This window comes from Emydura macquarii, unplaced genomic scaffold (genome assembly GCF_026122565.2).
Source record: "Emydura macquarii macquarii isolate MOO-44397 ecotype Brisbane River unplaced genomic scaffold, CSIRO-AGI_Emac_v2 contig_67, whole genome shotgun sequence".
In the NCBI taxonomy this organism is placed as follows: domain Eukaryota; kingdom Metazoa; phylum Chordata; order Testudines; family Chelidae; genus Emydura; species Emydura macquarii.
Genome location: NW_027130204.1, coordinates 4,646,903 through 4,666,134, shown reverse-complemented (window position 1 = coordinate 4,666,134; position 19,232 = coordinate 4,646,903). Strand labels below are relative to the sequence as shown.

The 19,232-nt window shown below is 52.3% G+C and overlaps 1 protein-coding gene across 2 annotated transcripts; it reads left to right on the top strand.

The window, feature by feature from the left end:
* Positions 1 to 4,151: 4,151 nt before the first annotated feature.
* ECHS1 (enoyl-CoA hydratase, short chain 1) lies at positions 4,152 to 18,488 on the top strand. 2 transcript variants are annotated; one of them, XM_067538769.1, is made up of 8 exons: positions 4,152 to 4,307; positions 9,698 to 9,898; positions 11,548 to 11,675; positions 12,581 to 12,680; positions 13,874 to 13,978; positions 15,898 to 16,017; positions 17,928 to 17,995; positions 18,083 to 18,488. In XM_067538769.1, the coding sequence occupies exons 1-8, from the start codon at positions 4,214 to 4,216 to the stop codon at positions 18,146 to 18,148; spliced, it is 882 nt and encodes a 293-aa protein (XP_067394870.1). In that variant the 5' UTR covers positions 4,152 to 4,213; the 3' UTR covers positions 18,149 to 18,488. The 2 variants fall into 2 exon arrangements, with proteins under 2 accessions (XP_067394870.1, XP_067394880.1); XM_067538779.1 differs by having other exon boundaries at positions 4,179 to 4,307; positions 9,701 to 9,898.
* Positions 18,489 to 19,232: the final 744 nt, after the last annotated feature.

Here is a 19,232-nt window from a genome sequence, read left to right as displayed (position 1 = left end):
CAGAGTGGTGGAGGGAAGGCAAAGCTAGGTGTGTCTCACCTGAGTGCCTCTGCATCTTCCTCCAGCTACTTGTTGGGAACCCCCCCTCCAGCCCTACAGTGACAGTGGGCCAGAGGCGGGTGAGGGGGTGCAGCAGGGGCCTGGCATGTCCTGTGTGCCCAGCCTGGGCTCTGGGGTCGGGTCTTGCAGCAGCACAGCCATCTTAAAGACAGCTAGCACACCGCACTGGGCACAGGGAAACCAAGAGCATGATCCCGTGGGCACACAGGGAGGAATTTGCTCTCTTCATTCATGTGTGATGCATGCATGCATGTGTGCAAGTGTGTGTGGATGCTTGCATGAGTGTGGGTGGGTACACGTTTGTGTGTGTAGGTGTGCACAGGGGTTTTCATGCACGTGTGCAGGTGTGAAAGGGTACACGTGGGGGGGGAGAGGTGCATACATGTGCATGCCTGTGTTTGTGGACGCATGTGCATGGCTGTGCATGTGTCTGCACAGAGGGGGTGGCTAAGTTATTTATAGAATCACATTAGAGATGGAAAACTCCCCCATCCAGCCGCCTGGGTTAGCACAGATTGTTCCCGCGTCAGATGCATTCTCCAGGGCTTCATGCACCCTCGAGCAATGGGCTTCCTCCTTTCCTGTTGTGTCTCATCAGCTTGCTCTTAGGAAGCGTCTCCGGCTGCTTGCGGAGAGCTTGGTTATGAGACTGCCTTGTCTTTAGTTTCTTGGCACTGCATGGTTACCTGTAGGGACTCTGCTGCCTGCAATGCTGCTGGTAGCAGTTCAGACGAGCGTGAGTCCCAACCAAAGGGCAGGCGGTTAGAAAGCAGGGCACAGCCCCAAATTGGTTGTGAGTTCTAAACTTAGATTTCACCAACTGTCAAATATGAACTCCTCAGGCACTGTAATAGCCGAGCCAGGGAGTCACAGCCCGTCCCTTCACTACTCTGATCTGTCTTACCACCCAGGTAAGCTTACCCATGATAGATGGTCCCTTACACCAAGGATCACAGCTATATTCAGGTTACTTCCAGTCCCAAAGGACCAGCCACTTACCCCAGATCAATTGCACCTTAGATCTCACATCAAAGGCAATCCTTGAAGCCAATCCTATGAGTCACCCTGTGCTAGGCTCCAGCCAATCCACAAGCCAGGAACTGGCTGTGTGACTGCCAGAGCAGGTATACAAGCCCCACGGGAGGAACAACAGCTCAGTCTGACTCCTAGGACTTCGAACTCTTTCCTGCCTGATGGTGGTAACAGATTCTCCAGGCCTAAGCCTGCCCCACTGTTGCTCTTGCTCCAGTCCTGTTCCTAGTCCTGCTCTCGCCTTGCTCTCACCATTGCCCTACTCCTAGTCCTGCTCCAACCCCGCCCTGGATGCTTGGATCTGGCTTTGACCACTAGACCTGACTGTTCCAGCTCTGACCACTAGGCCTGACCATCTCCATCTCAGTTTCTGACAGTGTGAGCAGACTCCACCCCAGTCTAGCTCAATGGAGCTTCTATGCCTGCAGGTGCCCTCTACAATTGAAATGAAATCTCCAGGCAAGCCCACCACTGAGATGGCAGAACTAGTTCAAGGTCTCCAAATGCCTTCTTAGGCTCACAGGTCCCTGCAGCCTACAGTTGTTCAACGCCTCCACCTCATTCACAAGGAATTCAAACCACACTTGAACTTGGCCAGGGAGAACCACAACACTGCTGACTTTCATCAACAGGACCATCCTCCCAAGGCAGTCGGAGAGAGGGTATAGCTCTCAACTCAGCACTTGGGACACCTCCTGATCCTCCAGGAAACTAGACCACCATAACCTGGGATCATTCAACAGATTCATCCCATGGCCTTCAAGCTCTAGCTGCCCTGTACCAGGAAGATACATCCCATATTCCATGTTTCTTTGTTCAAGAAATATGTAGACAATGCCTTTCCTGGACGCACATAGCCACCTCCACCCCCATCTTGGTTCAGGGGCAGTAAGAACATGTGGGTGAGACAGATCCTGGACTCTAAACTCCTCCAAGGACAACTGAAGTATGTCGTGGACTGGGAAGGGTATGGCCCTGCTGATTACACATGGGGACCAGCCGGTAACATACATACACCTGACCTCCTTCATGAATTCCATCAATTGTGCCCTGACAAGCGGGATCCAAAAACACTGGGGAAGTGCCTTCAGGGGGTGGGGAGGAGAGTAATGTAAGATGACGTGCTAGGCTCTAGGTCAAATAAACTGTTCAAGGAATGTAAAGTTATGTTTAAGGAATAGCTTGCTGTGAGACCCGGAAACCTAAAGGTTTCCAGAGGTCAAACTTTCTGATACCTCAGCAAATCTAAACCAACCAGCTTTCACCCCAAATTAGTATCTGTACATTGGTCCAGCTTAGGAATCAGCTAGATGGCCTCTCTATATGTGATTAACTTCTCTTGTTCTGTTGCGATCCCTGAAAAGATGGGCAATTAAAGGTACCATATAATGAAAGAATGTACAGACTATGTCCATTTAATTTAGAGGCAATATTAGGGTTGTTTCCTTTTCAAATGATTGTTGCATTATAGAGGTGATAAGAATTGCTATGGCACCAAAAGGAGAAAAAATATTGAAAGAGATAAGCACCTGATCAGTGTATAACTTTAGAATATTAAAAGAAATTGGTTAAGTAGGGGGAAATTCCATTTAATAGTAGGGGTTAATTAAAATGAAGAAAACTAAAAACCTTGATCAGAAAAGGTCAGATATTTGCTATCCAACAATGCCATCCACTGGGTACTGATGGAAGCAGCTGAAAAGTAAGAGGTCAGATGGCAAGAGTCCAATAGAAATAAAAGAATCACCAGGGTATAAAAATTGAAGTCATTGTGAGGGATCTCACAATTGACCAAACCCACAAATAAGCTGCAGAATCCCAAAGTGGTACCGGACACTTAGCCCAGTAGGGACCGCAGTGCTATGATTGCTTTAAGACAAGTGCATCCAATTCTTCACTCCCTGGAAGCATGATAACTTATTAAAATACTACAGAATTGATGGCCGATGATTATAAGTAAATGTAATAAGAAATCTTGGTGATGTGTATTGTTCGATGATATGGGTGATCTCTTAATGGCTTACAAGACTATGAGTATTGTGTGTTCACTACATGCCTGGAGCATTTGGTGTATCTACATCTGATCTCTAAAATTATTGATCATAGAGGGATGTGGTTCCTGGTGAACTAATAAACTTGCTGATTGGTTAAGAACAACTAAGTGTCTGTGTTGAGTACATCAAGACTTCGCTGGCCCCTGCTGGAGACGTTGCAGCCCAGACTCACCAACCCAAAGGAACAGCATTGCATGGGAAAGAGGGGCAGGGAGCTTAGACCTCCAAGCACTGCCTAGGGATGTCACACAGTTTCTCAAGGAACCAACAAGACATGGTCCTCCAGCAGCTAGAAGGGTGGGGAGGGGACAGTACCCAATCAGGACCCATCGGGTGGGATAAGAAGGTCTGCCTGCCCTCTCAGGAATGCTGGGTGCCACTGCTGCTTGGTGCTGCCCTGGAAGGGCCTGGGCCTCACAGCCTGCCTGCCCCCAGAGGGTTCAGGGACAGGGGGTGTGGCTGGGCAGTTCTGGGCCCAGATGGCCATGGCTGAGCTGAATTTCAATGCACTGCCCCAGGGCCAGCCAGGACGCCCTGCTCCTGGCCAGCTGGGGCAGTGTCCTGGGCCGAGCAGACCCGGCAAGTGCCCAGCCCCACATCAGTAAGTGGTGCTCCGGCTCAGCCAGGGTTGTGCTACTACAGACCACCCCATAGTGGAGATCACACTGCCCCCAAGGGCGCCTCACCAACACCAGGAAATTGGCCCCATTGATGCTTCACCAGCCGGTCCCTGTGCCCCACAGCCCAGTCTTGGCTCCTGATCCTCCCCACTCCCCTGAACCCACCCACACCCCCCATCCTCCCGTCTGCCCTGAACCCACCCACAACCCCCATCCTCCCGTCTGCCCTGAACCCACCCACAACCCCATCCTCCCGTCTGCCCTGAACCCACCCACACCCCCATCCTCCCGTCTCCTTGGAACACTCCCACAGGAGCAGGGAGCGGGGCTATGCCGGTCGGGAGTCCGGGGGAGGGGCGGAGCTGCAGGGGGCGGAGCTATGAGCCGACGGGGACGGACTCGGAGCTCGGTGGCTCCTCCTGGCCTCGTTGACGTCGTGGCGCAGCTATGGCTGTGTGTCTGCGCGTGCTGCTCTGTCCGGCCCGGGCCTCGGCCCCAACCCGCCTGCTGCCGTGGGCTCCGGCTCGGCGCTGCATGACGAGTGAGTGGGGGCCCGGCCCGGAGCGGGACGGGACGGGACGGGACGGGACCGGTGTCTCGGGGGGGCGGGGTGCTGGGTGATCCAGCCCGGTGCCCTTGCCCGGCTGGCTCCTCGGGCGATGGCCCTCTGCACTGCCAGCTGGGTGCTGGGGGGGAGCCCCTCTGGCTGGGCCTCGGCGCACTTTGGCTGCACGTGCTCCCCGTCCCCTCCGGGAGGCTCCTGCCCCACAGAGCTGGCTCCTGGCAGCTCCCCACACCTCCCCGTCAAACGTGACCCTTGGGGTTGGCGTAGGTCAGGGTGTGGGGTGGTGGTGGCCGTGCTGTGTTGTGCTTGGAAGTTGGCGCGGGGGCCTGCGGGTTTGTTGTTGCCCCGAAGCAGAGAGCAAAGTTCTCCGGAGTCCAGCTTGACTCTGCCAATGAATCCGGTTCCCCAGCAGCTCCTGCCAGTCACGTGCCTTGGTCTCTGGAGGTGCCTCCCAGCGGCTCTGTGGGCAGATAGCCGAGCTGTCTCGCCTCCGAGCTGGCTGGAACTACCTGGGTAGCCTGCTCCCTCCGTTGGGCTGGAGGCCAAGCCTCTGAGCCCCATGTCCCGACTGACGGGGCACAGAAGTACTCCTCATGGTGAGTTGCTCCTCTGCCCTGGAGCCATCCCTAGGTCCCAATCCAGCAAGGCACCAAAGCATGTGCTTAACGTCAAGCCCCTGAGCTGTCTGTTCTGTTGACTTCTGAGGCACTCCTTGCACCCACAGTGCTTTGCAGGCATGAGGCCTTGCGCACTCGTGACAGCACCTCACCGCTGTCCATGCCTCAGCCTGGGTCCAGGGGCTTGCCTGAGGACTGGCCGGGGGCCTCCTGGACATACCCTCTTCCCCCACTCTGCGCCAACAGCTCTTGCGGCGGATGTGTGTGGAGCTGGCGGGGGAGGCTCAGGGTGATGGTGATGGGAGCCCTGTCTGTGAGGCCTCGACATTCAGTTCTTGCTCAGTTAATTCAGGGCTCATGGAAGGGACCAGATGTGCTGCTCTGCAGAAGGAAACCTGTATCCAAGGTCAAGTTTAGTGTGCGCAGTAGCAGGGCAAGTCTCCCCCGCGCTGCCCCACCAGTGTGCCTCAGGCCGGCTGTGTGGCAAGGTGGGTCTCGGGTAAGGGGCCATTGTAATGATGCTGGTGCTAGGAGCTGGGCTGCCACTTGTGTAGGAAGCTGAATGGCCCTTGGCAGCTGCCAGCTTTCAGTCCCTCCCCGCTGAGTTCCCCCCAGCCATTACTTTGTAAGCTGTTCTTTTCTGACATCAGCCTTGTGAAGCGTGCCAGCAGCCTGGGCCCAAATCTCCTCATCCATCATTGCTGTGGTGAGAGTGATGAAAAAACAAGTGTCTCTTTTAATTGCCCCCCAGAAGACTGACCCTACCCAGGCTGGGTTCTGTGCGACTGCTCTGACATAGTCACAGGAATGTTCATTTCAGTTCTGAAATGCCAACTCTAGCTCAGTGTGTTCAGAGCCTTTTACAGATTCCTCCTGTTGGGACTGTTGGTTTTCTGGACATTTCGTGAATGCTCTGGAGACGGTGTCGCTGGGCTGATACGCATGGCTTTGCATAAAAATATTGTTCCTATCTTCTCAATGAACTTTTTTTTTTAATGTTGAGAAAAGAAATTACAGCCAAATTATTTCGATTACAGGCCTGCTGAGGAGTGCTAGTGGGTTAGAGTGAAGAGAGTTGCTCTATTTAGTTTGTGTATATATATCTGGCAATTCTGGGTTTTGTAGCTGCTTGATAATCTATTCACACAGCAGTGTGGAGCAGTGGTTCTCAACCTATTTACCATAGTGGGCCGCATAGGCAGCTCTCTGTGCGTTATGTGGGCCACATCCACACTATATATTTACTATATGCATGGCCCTGAGGATGTCACATGGGCCACAACTGTGTGCTGATTGGGGCACAAGCGGCTAGTGGGCTGCTGGTTGAGAACCACTGCTCTGGAGTATGCCTGGGTTGCTTGTCCTCGTGTGTGTGTGTGGAAAGTCCTGTGGGTGGATGTCTGAAGTGTAGGTGCATGTGAGACTGGCTCCCATATACCTTTCGTACAGGAAAGAGTAACATGATTTTTTGAAGGACAGCATTCTCTCAGATCCAACCAATGAAGCAGGACTTGGACATTGTGCTCTCTCAGTGGAAGATTCATGCTCAGCCGCATATTGGAGCTGACACTTGTGGTGTATTTGGCAGGAGCTCTAGCCTGAGCTGGGTTGGCAACTGGGTCCAGTTATGCTTTCCTTTAAACTTGGGCATGGAATCCTTGTGATTTTTTCCATGTATTCTTCTCCCCTTTTTGGTTACTCAGGGTAGATGCTAGCCATCATAATGCATTTGGGCAATAACACTTATTTAACCTAAGTAAACCTGCATTTCTCTTTCCCTGTTTTTATGCCATGGGAACCTATCATGTGAATAGGATCTTTGTTCCTTTAAGCATCTGCCTGCTAATGTCCTCACTTAAGGTTCTTCTGGCTGCCGTGGAGGTGACTGTGACATCACAAGTGGAGGGTTATGATGTCAGTTGTGGGGGAAGCAACCAGAACAGCTGCAGCCCTTGAGCAGAAAAGCACATGGGCAATGAGTTCCCCTTTGTGCCTTCTTTCTGCCATCTGTAAAGTGGGGGTGATGATCCTGACTTTCCTTTGTAAAATACTTGGAGAGCTATGAAAGCTCTCTATGAATTACACTTAGCACTGGTTAGGTGAAACACAGAAATCTACACAGGAGTGATGTGTATATAGAATGCTTTGATTCTGTTTACACCAGATGAGATCCTTTTATGAGACTTTCATACTAATAGTGCACTTATATATATCTAGATCAGTTTACTTGACCAGTCCACTTCCATTGTATTTTATATGCAGTTAATTAAGGAATTTGACTTCAAAAGACACCGACTTCAAGGTCAACTTGAAAATCACCCTTGCTGCTGTTAAAGTGCCCTGTCCTGACACATGATGCAGCTGAACTGACTCCTGCACAGGGCCTCTTGTGCACAGGGCCCAATCTTCCTGTAACTGACGGATTGGTGGGAAAACATATTTTTCTCTTTTTTCAGTTGTGCATTGAAAGGACCTTGCAGCATCAGTTGCACTGGTCTCCTGTCTCATCAGAGAGGGGGAGACAGCTGATTGGAAAAAGAGCCTTATAAAAATCAACAGAGGAGCAGAAAAACCCTTATACACTTTTAAAAAAGAATATAAGAATAAACCCCAGGTTGATGGTGCCCCTGTAAAGAGCATCAGGAAATGGGGTTTGAATTAGTTTTTAAAAATTCCAATTGATGCCCCTTTCAATCTGTGCCCACCTCCAGGCTCACTGGGGGCCATTGGTCATGCTGCCAAAGGTGCCACAGCTACTGATGTAATGTGAAGCAGGATCTGGACAGGAAATTGGGTCTGTCAAGGCTAGTGATAGCGAGGACAGAGTTTGAGTCCCATGATTGTCCAAGTTCACCGAAGCCTGGGGAGGCAGCTTTTGTGATTTAAAAATCAATAAGATGGGCCTTGGTGGTGGACTTCCATATCTGTATGTAGGTCCTTGTGTAGAAGCACCCTGACTTTCAATGTTACTGAGCGCACACAGCTCACATTGACTCCAGGGGGACTTCTAAGTACCCGGCAGTTCTGAAATCCAGGCCAATTCATTAGCAACCTACCTAAGGATTTTCAGTTGCCCTGATTTGAAAATATTGTCCTGGATGGTTCCCCCAATATCAGAGGAGGCCAAGAAATGAGGCAGCGTTCACCCTAACGCATCTGCCAGGCGGGTCTGGTTCCTCCTGCTAGATTCTGCAGCAAAGCCCTAAGGCCGCACTTGGGACAGGATTGCTATGGCAAAAAGTGCCACAAAATCCCCATTTTGAGGGCATGGCAGGTTCACGTTAAGAGAAGTAGATAGACTGGGAGGAGCCAGTCATACTTGCAAAGACACACAGGAATAAATGTGGCCAGAACGACTGAAGGGATTTATATTGAAGTGCAATGCATTTAATTGGAGGTTCCCAATTGTGGAGGCTGCAGCTTTTAACTTGGAACTGCCTTGCATTATTGCTGCTTTTCTGCAGGCTGTCATCTGGGGCGTTCTACTGCCGTGGAGAAGGAATGTTGTTGAGGTGCATAGCAGAGAGCTTGGTAGTGCACCCTACAGTGGTTTGTCAGGACCCTCCCTAGCAAGGGGGATTGGGTTTATGCCAGCAACGTCTGCAGAATTTACATTTTCATTTGTCACCTTTCCTGGCCTGGGATCCTGCACTCCTGGGTTCAGTTCCAAGCTCTGCCATTGACTTTTGGTGTGATCTTAGGCTAGTCCTTACCCCGCAAGGCCCACCTATAAAATGGAATGATGGTACGACCCACCTTTGTAACGTGATTCTAGATCCTCTGATGACAATTGCTAAATAAGAGCTAGGTGTGAATTATTTAAAAGTAGGTTTCTGGCCTTAATGATTAGGAACAAAACCTTCCAAATGGGATACTGGACACATCCTTGTTTGCCTGAGACTGCAGACTCCCCAGTGCCGCTGCTGTTGCCCAAAGCTTTCCCAAGCAGCATCTAGTGAAATGATCAAGACTGAGTTTGGCTTGTGCTGCTGTTTAGAACCAGCCCAAGCTGTGAAATAGACAGGAATCTGTCAGTGTCCCGGCTCCTTGAGGAAGCTCTGAGCAGTGGCAAAGACCAGCACAAGAGAGAAGCTGTGGGGAGGGGGCCAACGCTGAAGGCTGAGGGAAGGGATAGAATAATAGAGGTTGTCCCTCCCAACCCTCCCGACAACACATGGCTAAGAGGCTCCAGGAGAGCGTGCGGTAGAGGAGAGACTATTGCAGAAGTCAGGCTTAGTGAGGGGTGGAGAGACAGAGGATGCTTCTCTGTTCCAGCGGGTAGGGAGGGCTTTAAAGACCTGTCTGCCAGAGGCGGAAATGAAATAGGGAGCCACCCAAGTTATAGGGTAGGAGTTCCAGCAGCCTGGGTGTGGGGGAGCTGAGCTGCTCACTCGGCATTGCCCTGGACCCCGCTGTCCCCAGTTAGGAGGGTCAAGCCCTGTGCATTGTAGAAACGCCAGGGAAAGCAGCAGGTGTGTGCTGACTGCATGCTCATAGCCACAGGAAGCCAGCCCAGTCCTGAGTCGCTCACAGTGCAGAACGCTAGCCAGCAGACCAGACTTGCGAAGCCCAGAGTCAGCTCCACACTGGTGCGGGGGCATGGTCCTGCGTGTCCCTGGCAGAAGTGCATCATGGGGTGGGTGCTTGCCCTTGCAGGAGAGGAGGTGGATCCCAGCCAGCCAGAAAGCAGGTTCATTCCGTGCAGAGCCGCCTGCTGCTCTAATGATGTGACGGTGTCCCTTCCCCCAGCAGGCACCCAGTTCCAGTACATAGTGGTGGAGAAGAAGGGGGTGAAACAGAATGTAGGCGTGATCCAGCTGAACCGCCCCAAGGCCTTGAATGCCCTCTGTGATGGCCTGATGAACGAGATGAACCAAGTTCTGGACTCCTTCGAGAAGGACCCTCATGTGGGGGCCATCGTCATCACCGGTAGCGAGAAAGCCTTCGCAGGTAGGCAGAGAGGGCGCTGTGGTGTGGCTCGCTTAGCATGTCCCATAGCGAGGTGGTTGGAAATTAGGGCTGGAGGCTGCTTTGCCTGAGGTGGTACCTATTGCCTTTGGCAGGCAGTGGGCTTGGAGGGGCTGTCCAAGGGCTCTGGGTGATGGCTGCTGCTTTTGATCCTTTATCTCCCAGTGAAGAGGATGTGTGAGACCTATGGGGAAACTCCAAGGCCAGCTGTGAGCTGCCCTTCCAGTGCTCTCTCTTGCAGACAGGCACGCTAGTGAGCGCTGTTGTTTCTAGCAGGAGCACTTGCAGGAGGAAAATGGGGCTTGACTTTGGAAAGGGGAACCAGTGTCTCCTGTCATGGGTCCAGTTTCGGATGGAAGTGTCTCTCCCCCCCTCCTCTTGGAAAGTGGAGAATTCTGCCCAGTGTGAGAGATGCGAGGCAGGAAGCTGCTGATAATTCTGGGGATCCCAAGTGGTTGGCTGCTCCCCCAGAATGTTCAGAAACTTGTGGGCGTTAGATGGGAAGGGCCCCACTCATACCCAGGGGCTAGTGAAGGACACTTCCCAGGGCTGGTCTACAATACAGAGTTAGGTCGACTTAATGACATTGTTATCCCCTGTGCGATGTAATTAAGCCAACTTTTGCCCCGGTGTAGACACTGTGACGTTGATGGAACTGGAGGAATTCTTTCATAGAGCTAGCTGCTGCTACACAGAGGGGTGGATTGCTACAGTGACAGAAGAACCCCTTCTGTCACTGTAGTCAGTGTCTACATGTCAGCGCTCCAGTGGTGCAGTTGCCGCTTTTCTACCATAGGCGTACCCTCAGTGTTTGTCCAGTTGGCTTTTAAATGCCCAAGCACTACGGCTTCCAGCCCTTCCCCTGGGAGCAAAAACAAGTCAGACCTGGGTCACGGCTAAGGTCTGGCTTTGCCATTGAGCAGCCAGTGTGAAGTTTCAAGCATGGGGGGGATTATTTTTACTGCCAGTATGCTTTATAACCATGTCCTTCAGGCATGTGATGTGACAGGTGCTCTCGTTAAAGAGACACTCAACTTAAGCACCACACCTCTGTCCAAGCCTATTTCACTTACTGCTTTTCTTACAAATAACCCCTAAGATCACTCTGTGGAAAAAGTAGCAAAAAACATAGTTCTCTCTCTTTAATGAGGGAGCTCTGAGTATAGAGTCAGTTTCCCTGGTTCCCTGATGCAGTCCCTGAGTCCTTTCCCCATCTATGTCAGTCTTTCATACAGTAATGGAAGAAAAGAAAACTTTTTTACTAGATCAGGAGATTTCTGTGATTTTTGAAAACCACACATCTTACCAGGGTGACTCGGAGGCAGGGATTGGACCTGAAACTATTTCAAGTTGACCCTGATTAAGATGCCCCTTTTAGTTTTAGTTAAACTAGTCTAGTGCTGACCACTTACTGATCCAAGGATGGTAGAGAGACCAGGTGGGTGAGATAATATATTTTATTGGAACAACTTCTGTTGGTGAGAGAGACAAGCTTTCCAGCTTACACAGATCTCTTTTTCCAATCTCCTGAATAACCTGTAATATACTGGGACCAATAGGACTACAACAAGAGGGGTGTGAAGATGGTCATTCCCTAGTTCACCCTAGTTATGCAATATTCTCTTTCTCAGCTGGAGCAGATATAAAGGAGATGCAGAACAGAACCTTCCAGGAATGTTACGGGGGCAATTTCCTTGCGCATTGGAACAGAGTCTCTACAGTGAGAAAGCCAGTCATCGCAGCTGTGAATGGATATGCTGTGAGTTTCGGTTTTCCTTTCCTTAATCTACCCCACAGCCTAAAATGTTTCTTGGTAAATATTGCATCATGGTTCACTTCTGTGTCATTGTCCAGCCAGCTCCATGCAGATCCAGAAGCCAATCCTAATGGGGATGTGTGGTGGTCTTTATATAGTTTTTATTGCAAGAGCTAATAGAAAGTTTTCCTGATACCATGGAATGAACACTTATTGGTTTGAATATTGGTGTTTATTTCCCTGATTACTAAAGGGTAATAAAATACCTTGTTTCAGGGTCAGTATGAACAGGGATCTTCCTTCCCTCCTGGTATTTATACATAGAAACCAGGTGGAGGTGTGAATGAAACACAGGATGTTGTTTGATGAGCCATGTAAGAAATGCAGGGGGTTGGAAATCCAGGCAGGAACTATTGAGGTCGAGGTTGCAGGATAAGGGAAGTGCATCCAAACAACTCTGCATAAACCAACACCACCTCTTTCCCTGCAGCTCTGGCTGTGGAGATATCTGCTTTTGCTTTGCCCAGGAAGCAGCTCTGCCTTCCTCCCTTGACCCCTTGGGGAATATACGATCCCTTACCCCCAGTCCCTCATGGAGGAAAGGAGTGGACTTTGGAATGCTTCGTATTGAGCTGTTTCTCTTTGGATAGGTTAGGGCATCCGATGGGAACTTGGCAGAAGTGGGTTCATGTTCTGGCAAAGCCATACACTCCTTGGGTGACTGTGGGCAAGTGACTTTATCTACCATGTGCTTCAGTTCCCCCTCCCCTGCTGCCTGGGGCGTGGATGAATACAGCACAAGCTGCAAGGCCTCTGACCCCATAGGAGCAGGGCCAGGTAGCTCAACTGGAAGAAACGCTTGTCTGCTCTGTTAGTTCTAATGCACTCCCCCCCTCTTTCCCCTGAAGCTGGGCGGTGGCTGTGAGCTGGCCATGATGTGCGATATCATCTATGCTGGCGAAAAGGCGCAGTTTGGGCAACCCGAAATCTTGCTGGGAACCATTCCAGGTAACCCATGCTGAGTACACTTCTGCGTGTAAGCGTCTAGTGCGGCAAAGCTCCTCCCCAGCCCTGCCGTTGTCTAGTGGTGTTAGGGAAACGAACGCTTTTCAAAAGCTGTATTTCAGGTGATTGTCGGAGTTCCAGTGACACACATGGTGCATGGAAACTGACCCATTCTGGTCACTCCAACAGAGACATTGGTGTGACCAGTTCAGACCCAGGCATCTCTTATGAGCTTTGTTAGTTTTGAATCCTAAACTGCCGGGGGGGGTTCTGATGGAAATGTTGACGGCCCTCTTGTGGCATTGCAGTTGCTGGATCCCCTGACAAAATTATGCTTAGAGGGTGCAGAGACACACATCGCTGTCTGACCGCTTCCTACTTCCAAGTGAGAGCCTTTTAGATCTCTGGCATGCGTCTTTCTCTCTTTTCTTATATGCCCACACCAGTCTCTGATCCCATTCATCCTTCGTTGTTCCTGCTGCCTTTTCAGTGCTCGGGACTTGGCTTCTATCTGTTTTCAGAGTAGGTATGGAGTACAAGGAACCCATAGGTCTTACAGCTGCTAGATATGTTGTCAGACTACTTTCTTGTCCATTAGAGAGAGACCCTACTTCCTCCAAGATCAGGTGGAGCTGTTGTTGAGTCATCTGGAGCCTGGCATTCAGTAATTAGCCTGATTTACCCTCTGATTTTTGACGGGTAGCCACTGATAGACCTGCATGCCTGCACTCGAACACAACCGTGCTGAGCAGCTGTCCGTCATCTGATCACTTTAAAAACCCATAAACGGGAAAGAATTGCTGAGCTTGCCCCATATCAGATGCTCAAAAAATGTACATTTAGATAAGCCCAGGCACACTCTTTGCCTAGGTCTGTGCAGAATATAGTTCAAGTGGTTACATACAGAGTGGATGGCAGGCAAGTGTGCCCCCATAATTCCACAGGGGCAGGGGCGAGTATGGGGACATCCTGTGATGAAATAGCCAGCAGGTGGAAATGCGCTTGTCTCTTACTGTCTGTTACATAAGAATCCAATAGTTTGTTTCCCTGCCCATCACCTTCCTCTTCTCCTAGCCATGCTGCTGCCCCTGTGCACAGACCATTGCACATGTGTGTGTGATCAGGGTGTGTTGATTGAGGAAATTCCCCCTGAATGTCCCTTGCAAGCTAATTGCAGTCTTCCTGATTAACCCCAGGAGCTGGCGGCACTCAGAGACTCACGAGAGCAGTGGGCAAGTCCCTGGCAATGGAAATGGTTCTCACGGGAGACAGGATCTCGGCTCAGGAAGCCAAAGAAGCAGGTATGGGCACAAGCATGTACACCTCCCCCGCCCCCCAGACCGCACCTATGGCACTGTGTGGGAAGAGAGGGGAAGGCTCCGTACCCATGCGGTGGATGGGAGGGTGACCCCTGGGATGCAGCATGGGCTCCGACCGCTCCACCTTAGCTACTCAGGCATCATATCTGTTCTGGACAAGGATCTTTTGACTGGCCAGCTGATGGAAGCTGCCACATTCTGCCCTTCTCCAGAGCACATGGCTCCTGGGAAGGTGCCCATGGAAGCTGAGATCATTCCGGCTCTGTGCCTTGGGCATGTGGCCCTAATTCACTAAACGAGTCAGGGCAGAGAGGGTGTCCTCTGTTTGCTACCATGCCCAATGGAGCCCTGTTCTTTGTGGGGTCTGGAGTACGAATCCATAACTATTCCCTGCTGTATTAGTGGCCCAGCAGTAGCTGAGCGTGTGGTGCGGGAGGCTGCAGACCGGAAGGCACGAGAAAGTGTCCCCTAGCAGCATACCTGGCTGGAAGCTGCTGGGGGCCAATGGCCCTTCTCCCACCATTGACTCTCCACGCGATCCCGTCTGTCTTCTCTGTCCAGTGCCCTGGGAGAAATCAGTCAGAGAGACGGGGACGTTACTGGAATGGATTTCCTCCCTCATGCACTCTCCCTTCAGTAGGACACCCCCGATCCTGGGTGGTGGTGATATGCCCGCTTAGGGGGCTCTTCAGCCCAGCTCAGCAGGCCAGGGAGCTCTTTGCACACTGTGGTCCTAAAGGGGGCGGCCAGATCCCCAGTGTGAATTAATGCGCTCAGCAGCTGGGGCTGGCTAGAGGGGATTGTGCTGCTCTTGACTGGAACGGCGGTTAGGTGTGTGCTGGAGCGTGTCCCTGTAGTTGGCAACCCTGTGCCCCACAGCTAGAATAAACAGGTATTGACCCTCCCCCCAGTGCATCTCCCAGGTGGAGTTTGACCCTCGTCTCTGTAGCTAGGCACACGCTTATTGTCAGCTCCTGGATCCTGCTGTTTCATCTGGACTCGCTGCCGGGAAGTAAGGGGGAGGATTCGGAGCAGGGTGCCCGCTGCTGCTCTGTCTGAAGCATGCAGGGAGCCCGGCACTGGGTGCTAGTATTCCATTGGCTCTGCAGGCTTCACTCGGGTGTTTCCAGTTTTGTCCCTACTCTGCTGCAGGGGGAAGTCCCAAAGCGGGGTGACAGTGAGAACTGCCCAGGTGTGCTGAACTGGCATCAGGCAGCTCCGTGCTAGTTGTCTCCCTCAGCTGGGCTCACTTTAGTGTAAGAGGGTTTTGCTAACGCTTAAACTCAGCCTGGGCTCCAAGTCCAGCCGGACCCTTTCTGGCTCAGGCCCAACCAGCAACAAAGATCCTGCCGCTGGAGCTGGCTTCAGTCCAAGGAAGAATAGACTCGTAGCCCTGCAAAGCCAACACAGCTGAGGGCAAGAAGGCTGCGTGACCAGGCCAAAGCTGCTGGGTTTGAATGCTGCTGCTAACGCCTCTGCTTCCAGCGCCTTGGTTCTAGAGTGCTGGGCACTACTAGCTGTTGAGCTCAAATGGCAGCAGAGGTGGCTCTGAATACCTGTGGGGAGCGGGTGTGCGGGGATAGAAAGGGATGTTTATGCACAGTCACGTCTCTGGCCGTAGTCATGCTTTGCTCCAGTGTGGCTTTGTGCCACGTGCTGAGCCAGCTAACTGAGCTGAGGTTCATGGCTGGCAGTGCTCTGCAACGCTCTGTGTTACTGGTGTCGGGCGCTGGACCCCGGGCGAGGCTGTCTGACGAGCACGGCTGCTCTGTGCTCTGACCTGCGGCACGGTGGCTGGTGGGAGGCTGGGAGTTGGGAACATGTTCTTGGATGGGGGCGTCGGGGGCGGACGCAGGAACGCTGAGTGCCAAGTGCTGACTGTCCTGTAATTTGCTCCCTAGGTCTGGTCAGCAAAATCTACCCTGTGGAGAAGCTGCTGGACGAAGCCATCAGTTGTGGGGAGAAGATAGCAGGCAATTCTAAGCTAGTCACAGCCATGGCCAAGGAAGCTGTTAATGCAGGTACAGCCGTATGGAGTGATGGCTGAATGTGGGCGTGGGTGCACCGGGCTGACATGGTCCCTCCAGGACCCAGTGGAGGCTGAGGTGCTCTGGGAGCATGGAGTCTGCCGCAGAGGCCAGCCTCGCTGAGGAATGGTGACCCAGAATAGGAGGTTGCATGAAAAAAGTCGTATCATGCTTTCAAGGGCAACTGCACCTTTAACCCTCCCTCCATGGTGCACCCCAGGAACGCCCCTCAGGTCTGAGGCCTCTAGTCTTTACCTGTCGCTGGGCAGGGGCTTCATTCCACTCCCTCCTGACTGGGGCCTTTAGGCTGCAGCCCCTGCTCTTGACTCTGCTATCCCCAGCGCCTGTGCGTAGCTTTCTCTCCAGGGATGTGAGTAGCATGCACCAGCAGTTCCGGGTGCCCACCCAGCTCCTCCAAAGCAGATGTCTTTATCTTCAGGACAAAAGCATTCAGAGAACACTGGGGAAAGGGTCTAAATGCATGCTAAACCTCCCCAGGAGCACCCATCTTCACACGGGGAGGCTGGCAGGGGGCCTCCCTCGGACATAAGGCCGTGGCCATTTGCTGGGTCAGAAAAGAGGACTCAGAGTCTGTGTGAACTCAGCCTGTTATACCAGAAACTTTGTGCCCCCAGCCTGCCGAAAACGGGTCAAACCAGTCCGCTGCCCCAGTCCCGTGGTAGGCAGGGTTTTTGCTTGGTGATTTCAGGAACATGCAAATACACACACCCTGCATTGATACCGCAGGCTAGGAAAGGGCATTCTGGGAGGGGGTTTTATCCCCTTCCTCTGAAGCATCAGGGGTGGCCATGGCTGGTGATGGGAGCCTGGAGGAGGGACAGGGCTCTGTGGGGCACTGACTGTTTTGTCTGTCGGGTGTGTGGCTGGCTGCTGCTTGCTCACATGCTCAGTGGCTGATGGTTGCTATGTGTGGGGCTGGGAAGGAATTTCCCCTGGGTCAGATTGGCAGTGACCTTGGGGGTTTTTTGCCTTCCTCTGCAGCATGGGGTGTGGGTCACTTGCCAGGACTATCTGGGTGTCTCTCACTAATCATTTCCCTGCCATTGTGAGGGTCTCGACGACTGGTGCACCTCGGTCCCTCCTGTTCATTGCCTGTGGCACATACCAGTCCAGTCACCTGTGAGCTGTAATGCTTTGGTCTCCTTTTGGGTGCTAGTGTCCGGGGGCTGGGTGGGCTTGGTGGCCTGTGACCAACAGGAGGGCAGACTAGGTGATCTGGTGGCCCTTCTAGCCTTCAGCTCCATGACCCCCATTCTGCAAGCTCACGTCTGGTCCATCTCAATACGATGGCCTTTGTTCATTGCATCTGCCAGTTGTGCCTCAAACCTCGCAAACATGACCCGCGTCAGCTGCTGCAGTGACGTGTGCGGGCAGCCTGGCGCGGGGTGATGGTCTCGGGTGAACAGGGACAAGAGCATTTCAACATTAACCCTTTCACTGCCGGCTCTTCTAGCGGCAGCAGTGCAGTTCCAGCTAGTCTCCCACGTGCCAGAGCCCCAGCCTGCTCCTGAAGAGCTCAGACAGTGCAGGTTTGTGCCTGTGCAAACCTGGGCAAGGAGGTGGGAAACAAACAAGTGGGGAGGGCAGGGAATCGAATGCACTGTGGAGCGGGCGGGAGATTCGCCACGAGCAAAGTGCTCTCTTAAACTTCCCTTCTTTAGTGTCACGTGGCTTCGGGTGCAACCCTCCAAACTCCCAGGAGCTGGGAAGGAAACATGGAGGGAGGGAGAAGGTGGGTCTGTGCGTGTTTCAGGCCATCACTCGGCAGAGGTGGGTCTCCTTGGGGGACTCTCCTCCTAGGGAGCGGGCTAGATGTGATCCATTAACCATCCAGCCTTCCCCTTCCCGCTCACCAGCATCTGCCACTGGCTCTTCTTTTTCAGCCTTTGAGATGACGCTAACCGAGGGGAATAAAATGGAGAAGCGGCTCTTCCACGCCACCTTTGCTACGGTGAGTATAGGCACTGCCCTGTGGGCTGCTTGTCTGTAGAGTGACTCCTGTACGGCCTGTGCCTCTGAGCCACTCTGTCTTTCTCAGGATGACCGGAAGGAAGGGATGACAGCCTTTGTTGAGAAGAGAAAGGCAGACTTCACAGACCACTGAATGCCCGCGGCCAGCGTGCTCCGTGCCGCATCCTCTAGGAGCTGCTGAAAGGGGCGTCTGCCTTGATCCCCGTGGAGTGTGGGACTGACAAATAATGCGCCCAGCAGTAACGAGTGTGTGTGCCTAATCCTGTGCTGCTGCCATGGGCTGCCCTGAGAGGAGATTGATTTTTTGATTCACAAACGCTATATTACATGGGGCATTGGGCGAGGAGCTGACATACATTAGCTTATCTTTTGGTCCCTTCCATGTAATCCGCTGATGGGGAGTGGGGAACACGTCTGAGCTGAACCTCAAGTGACCTGATGCTGTTGTCCCTCATAAGAAAATCCAAAATGGAGATTGTCACATTGATCTTTATTGAACAGGCTTCCCTGGCCATGTTGAAGCACTGCACTTGCCAGGGGAAGGCGGGTTCTGATTGTGCACCCCAAACACTTTTAGTGTGCAGAGACCCAGCAGTGGGAATAACCCTAGGGGTGTGTCTTCCAAACCCAGTTCTGTTTGGCTCGTGTCCTGGCTAACCGCCAGGATGGCTGCACCAGATGCGCAAAGGATATGTCTACATAGTAGCTGGGAGTGTGTTAGCTACCTAAGTACACTGGTGTGGACACAGGCGGCTAGCCCAAGCCTGTGCCACCACAGCCACGCTGCTGTTTTTAGTCCGTTAGCTGGAGGAGAGCTAGCGTGTCTGCCTGCCTGGCTGGCACTTCCCCTCTGCTGGGCAGGTGTATCCTTAGTGGCAGTGTGGGAGGTTCCACCACTGCTCAGGTAATGAATTCAGTCGATGGAGTGTAAGTGAAGAGAAGAGAGGGGAAGCTACCTGGCGATTGAGTATCTCTATCTACCTCCACAGGCTAAAACTCTTTACTGGGGGATGGTTGAGCCAGTTGGGGCAGAGTTAAGGGTACTTGAGTGAGCATAACATAGAATTCCTTGGCTCTTTGAATTTATAAAGCTCCAGGGTCACGGTATCATCTATCCCTTTCAGTTACTCTGTCTGAACAGGTTAACCATAGTTTTTTCCTGTGGGAATTTCCTTATTTTTTTATACAGTTTTGGAAAAATTCTGGTGCTGGTGCTG

Excerpts from the sequence above, each read along its gene's own strand:
- ECHS1 (XM_067538769.1), top strand. The coding sequence starts at position 4,214 with ATGGCTGTGTGTCTGCGCGTGCTGCTCTGTCCGGCCCGGGCCTCGGCC. Across the intron at positions 9,899-11,547 it reads TAGCGAGAAAGCCTTCGCAG|CTGGAGCAGATATAAAGGAG; the intron begins GTAGGCAGAGAG and ends TCTCTTTCTCAG. Across the intron at positions 13,979-15,897 it reads TCAGGAAGCCAAAGAAGCAG|GTCTGGTCAGCAAAATCTAC; the intron begins GTATGGGCACAA and ends TTTGCTCCCTAG.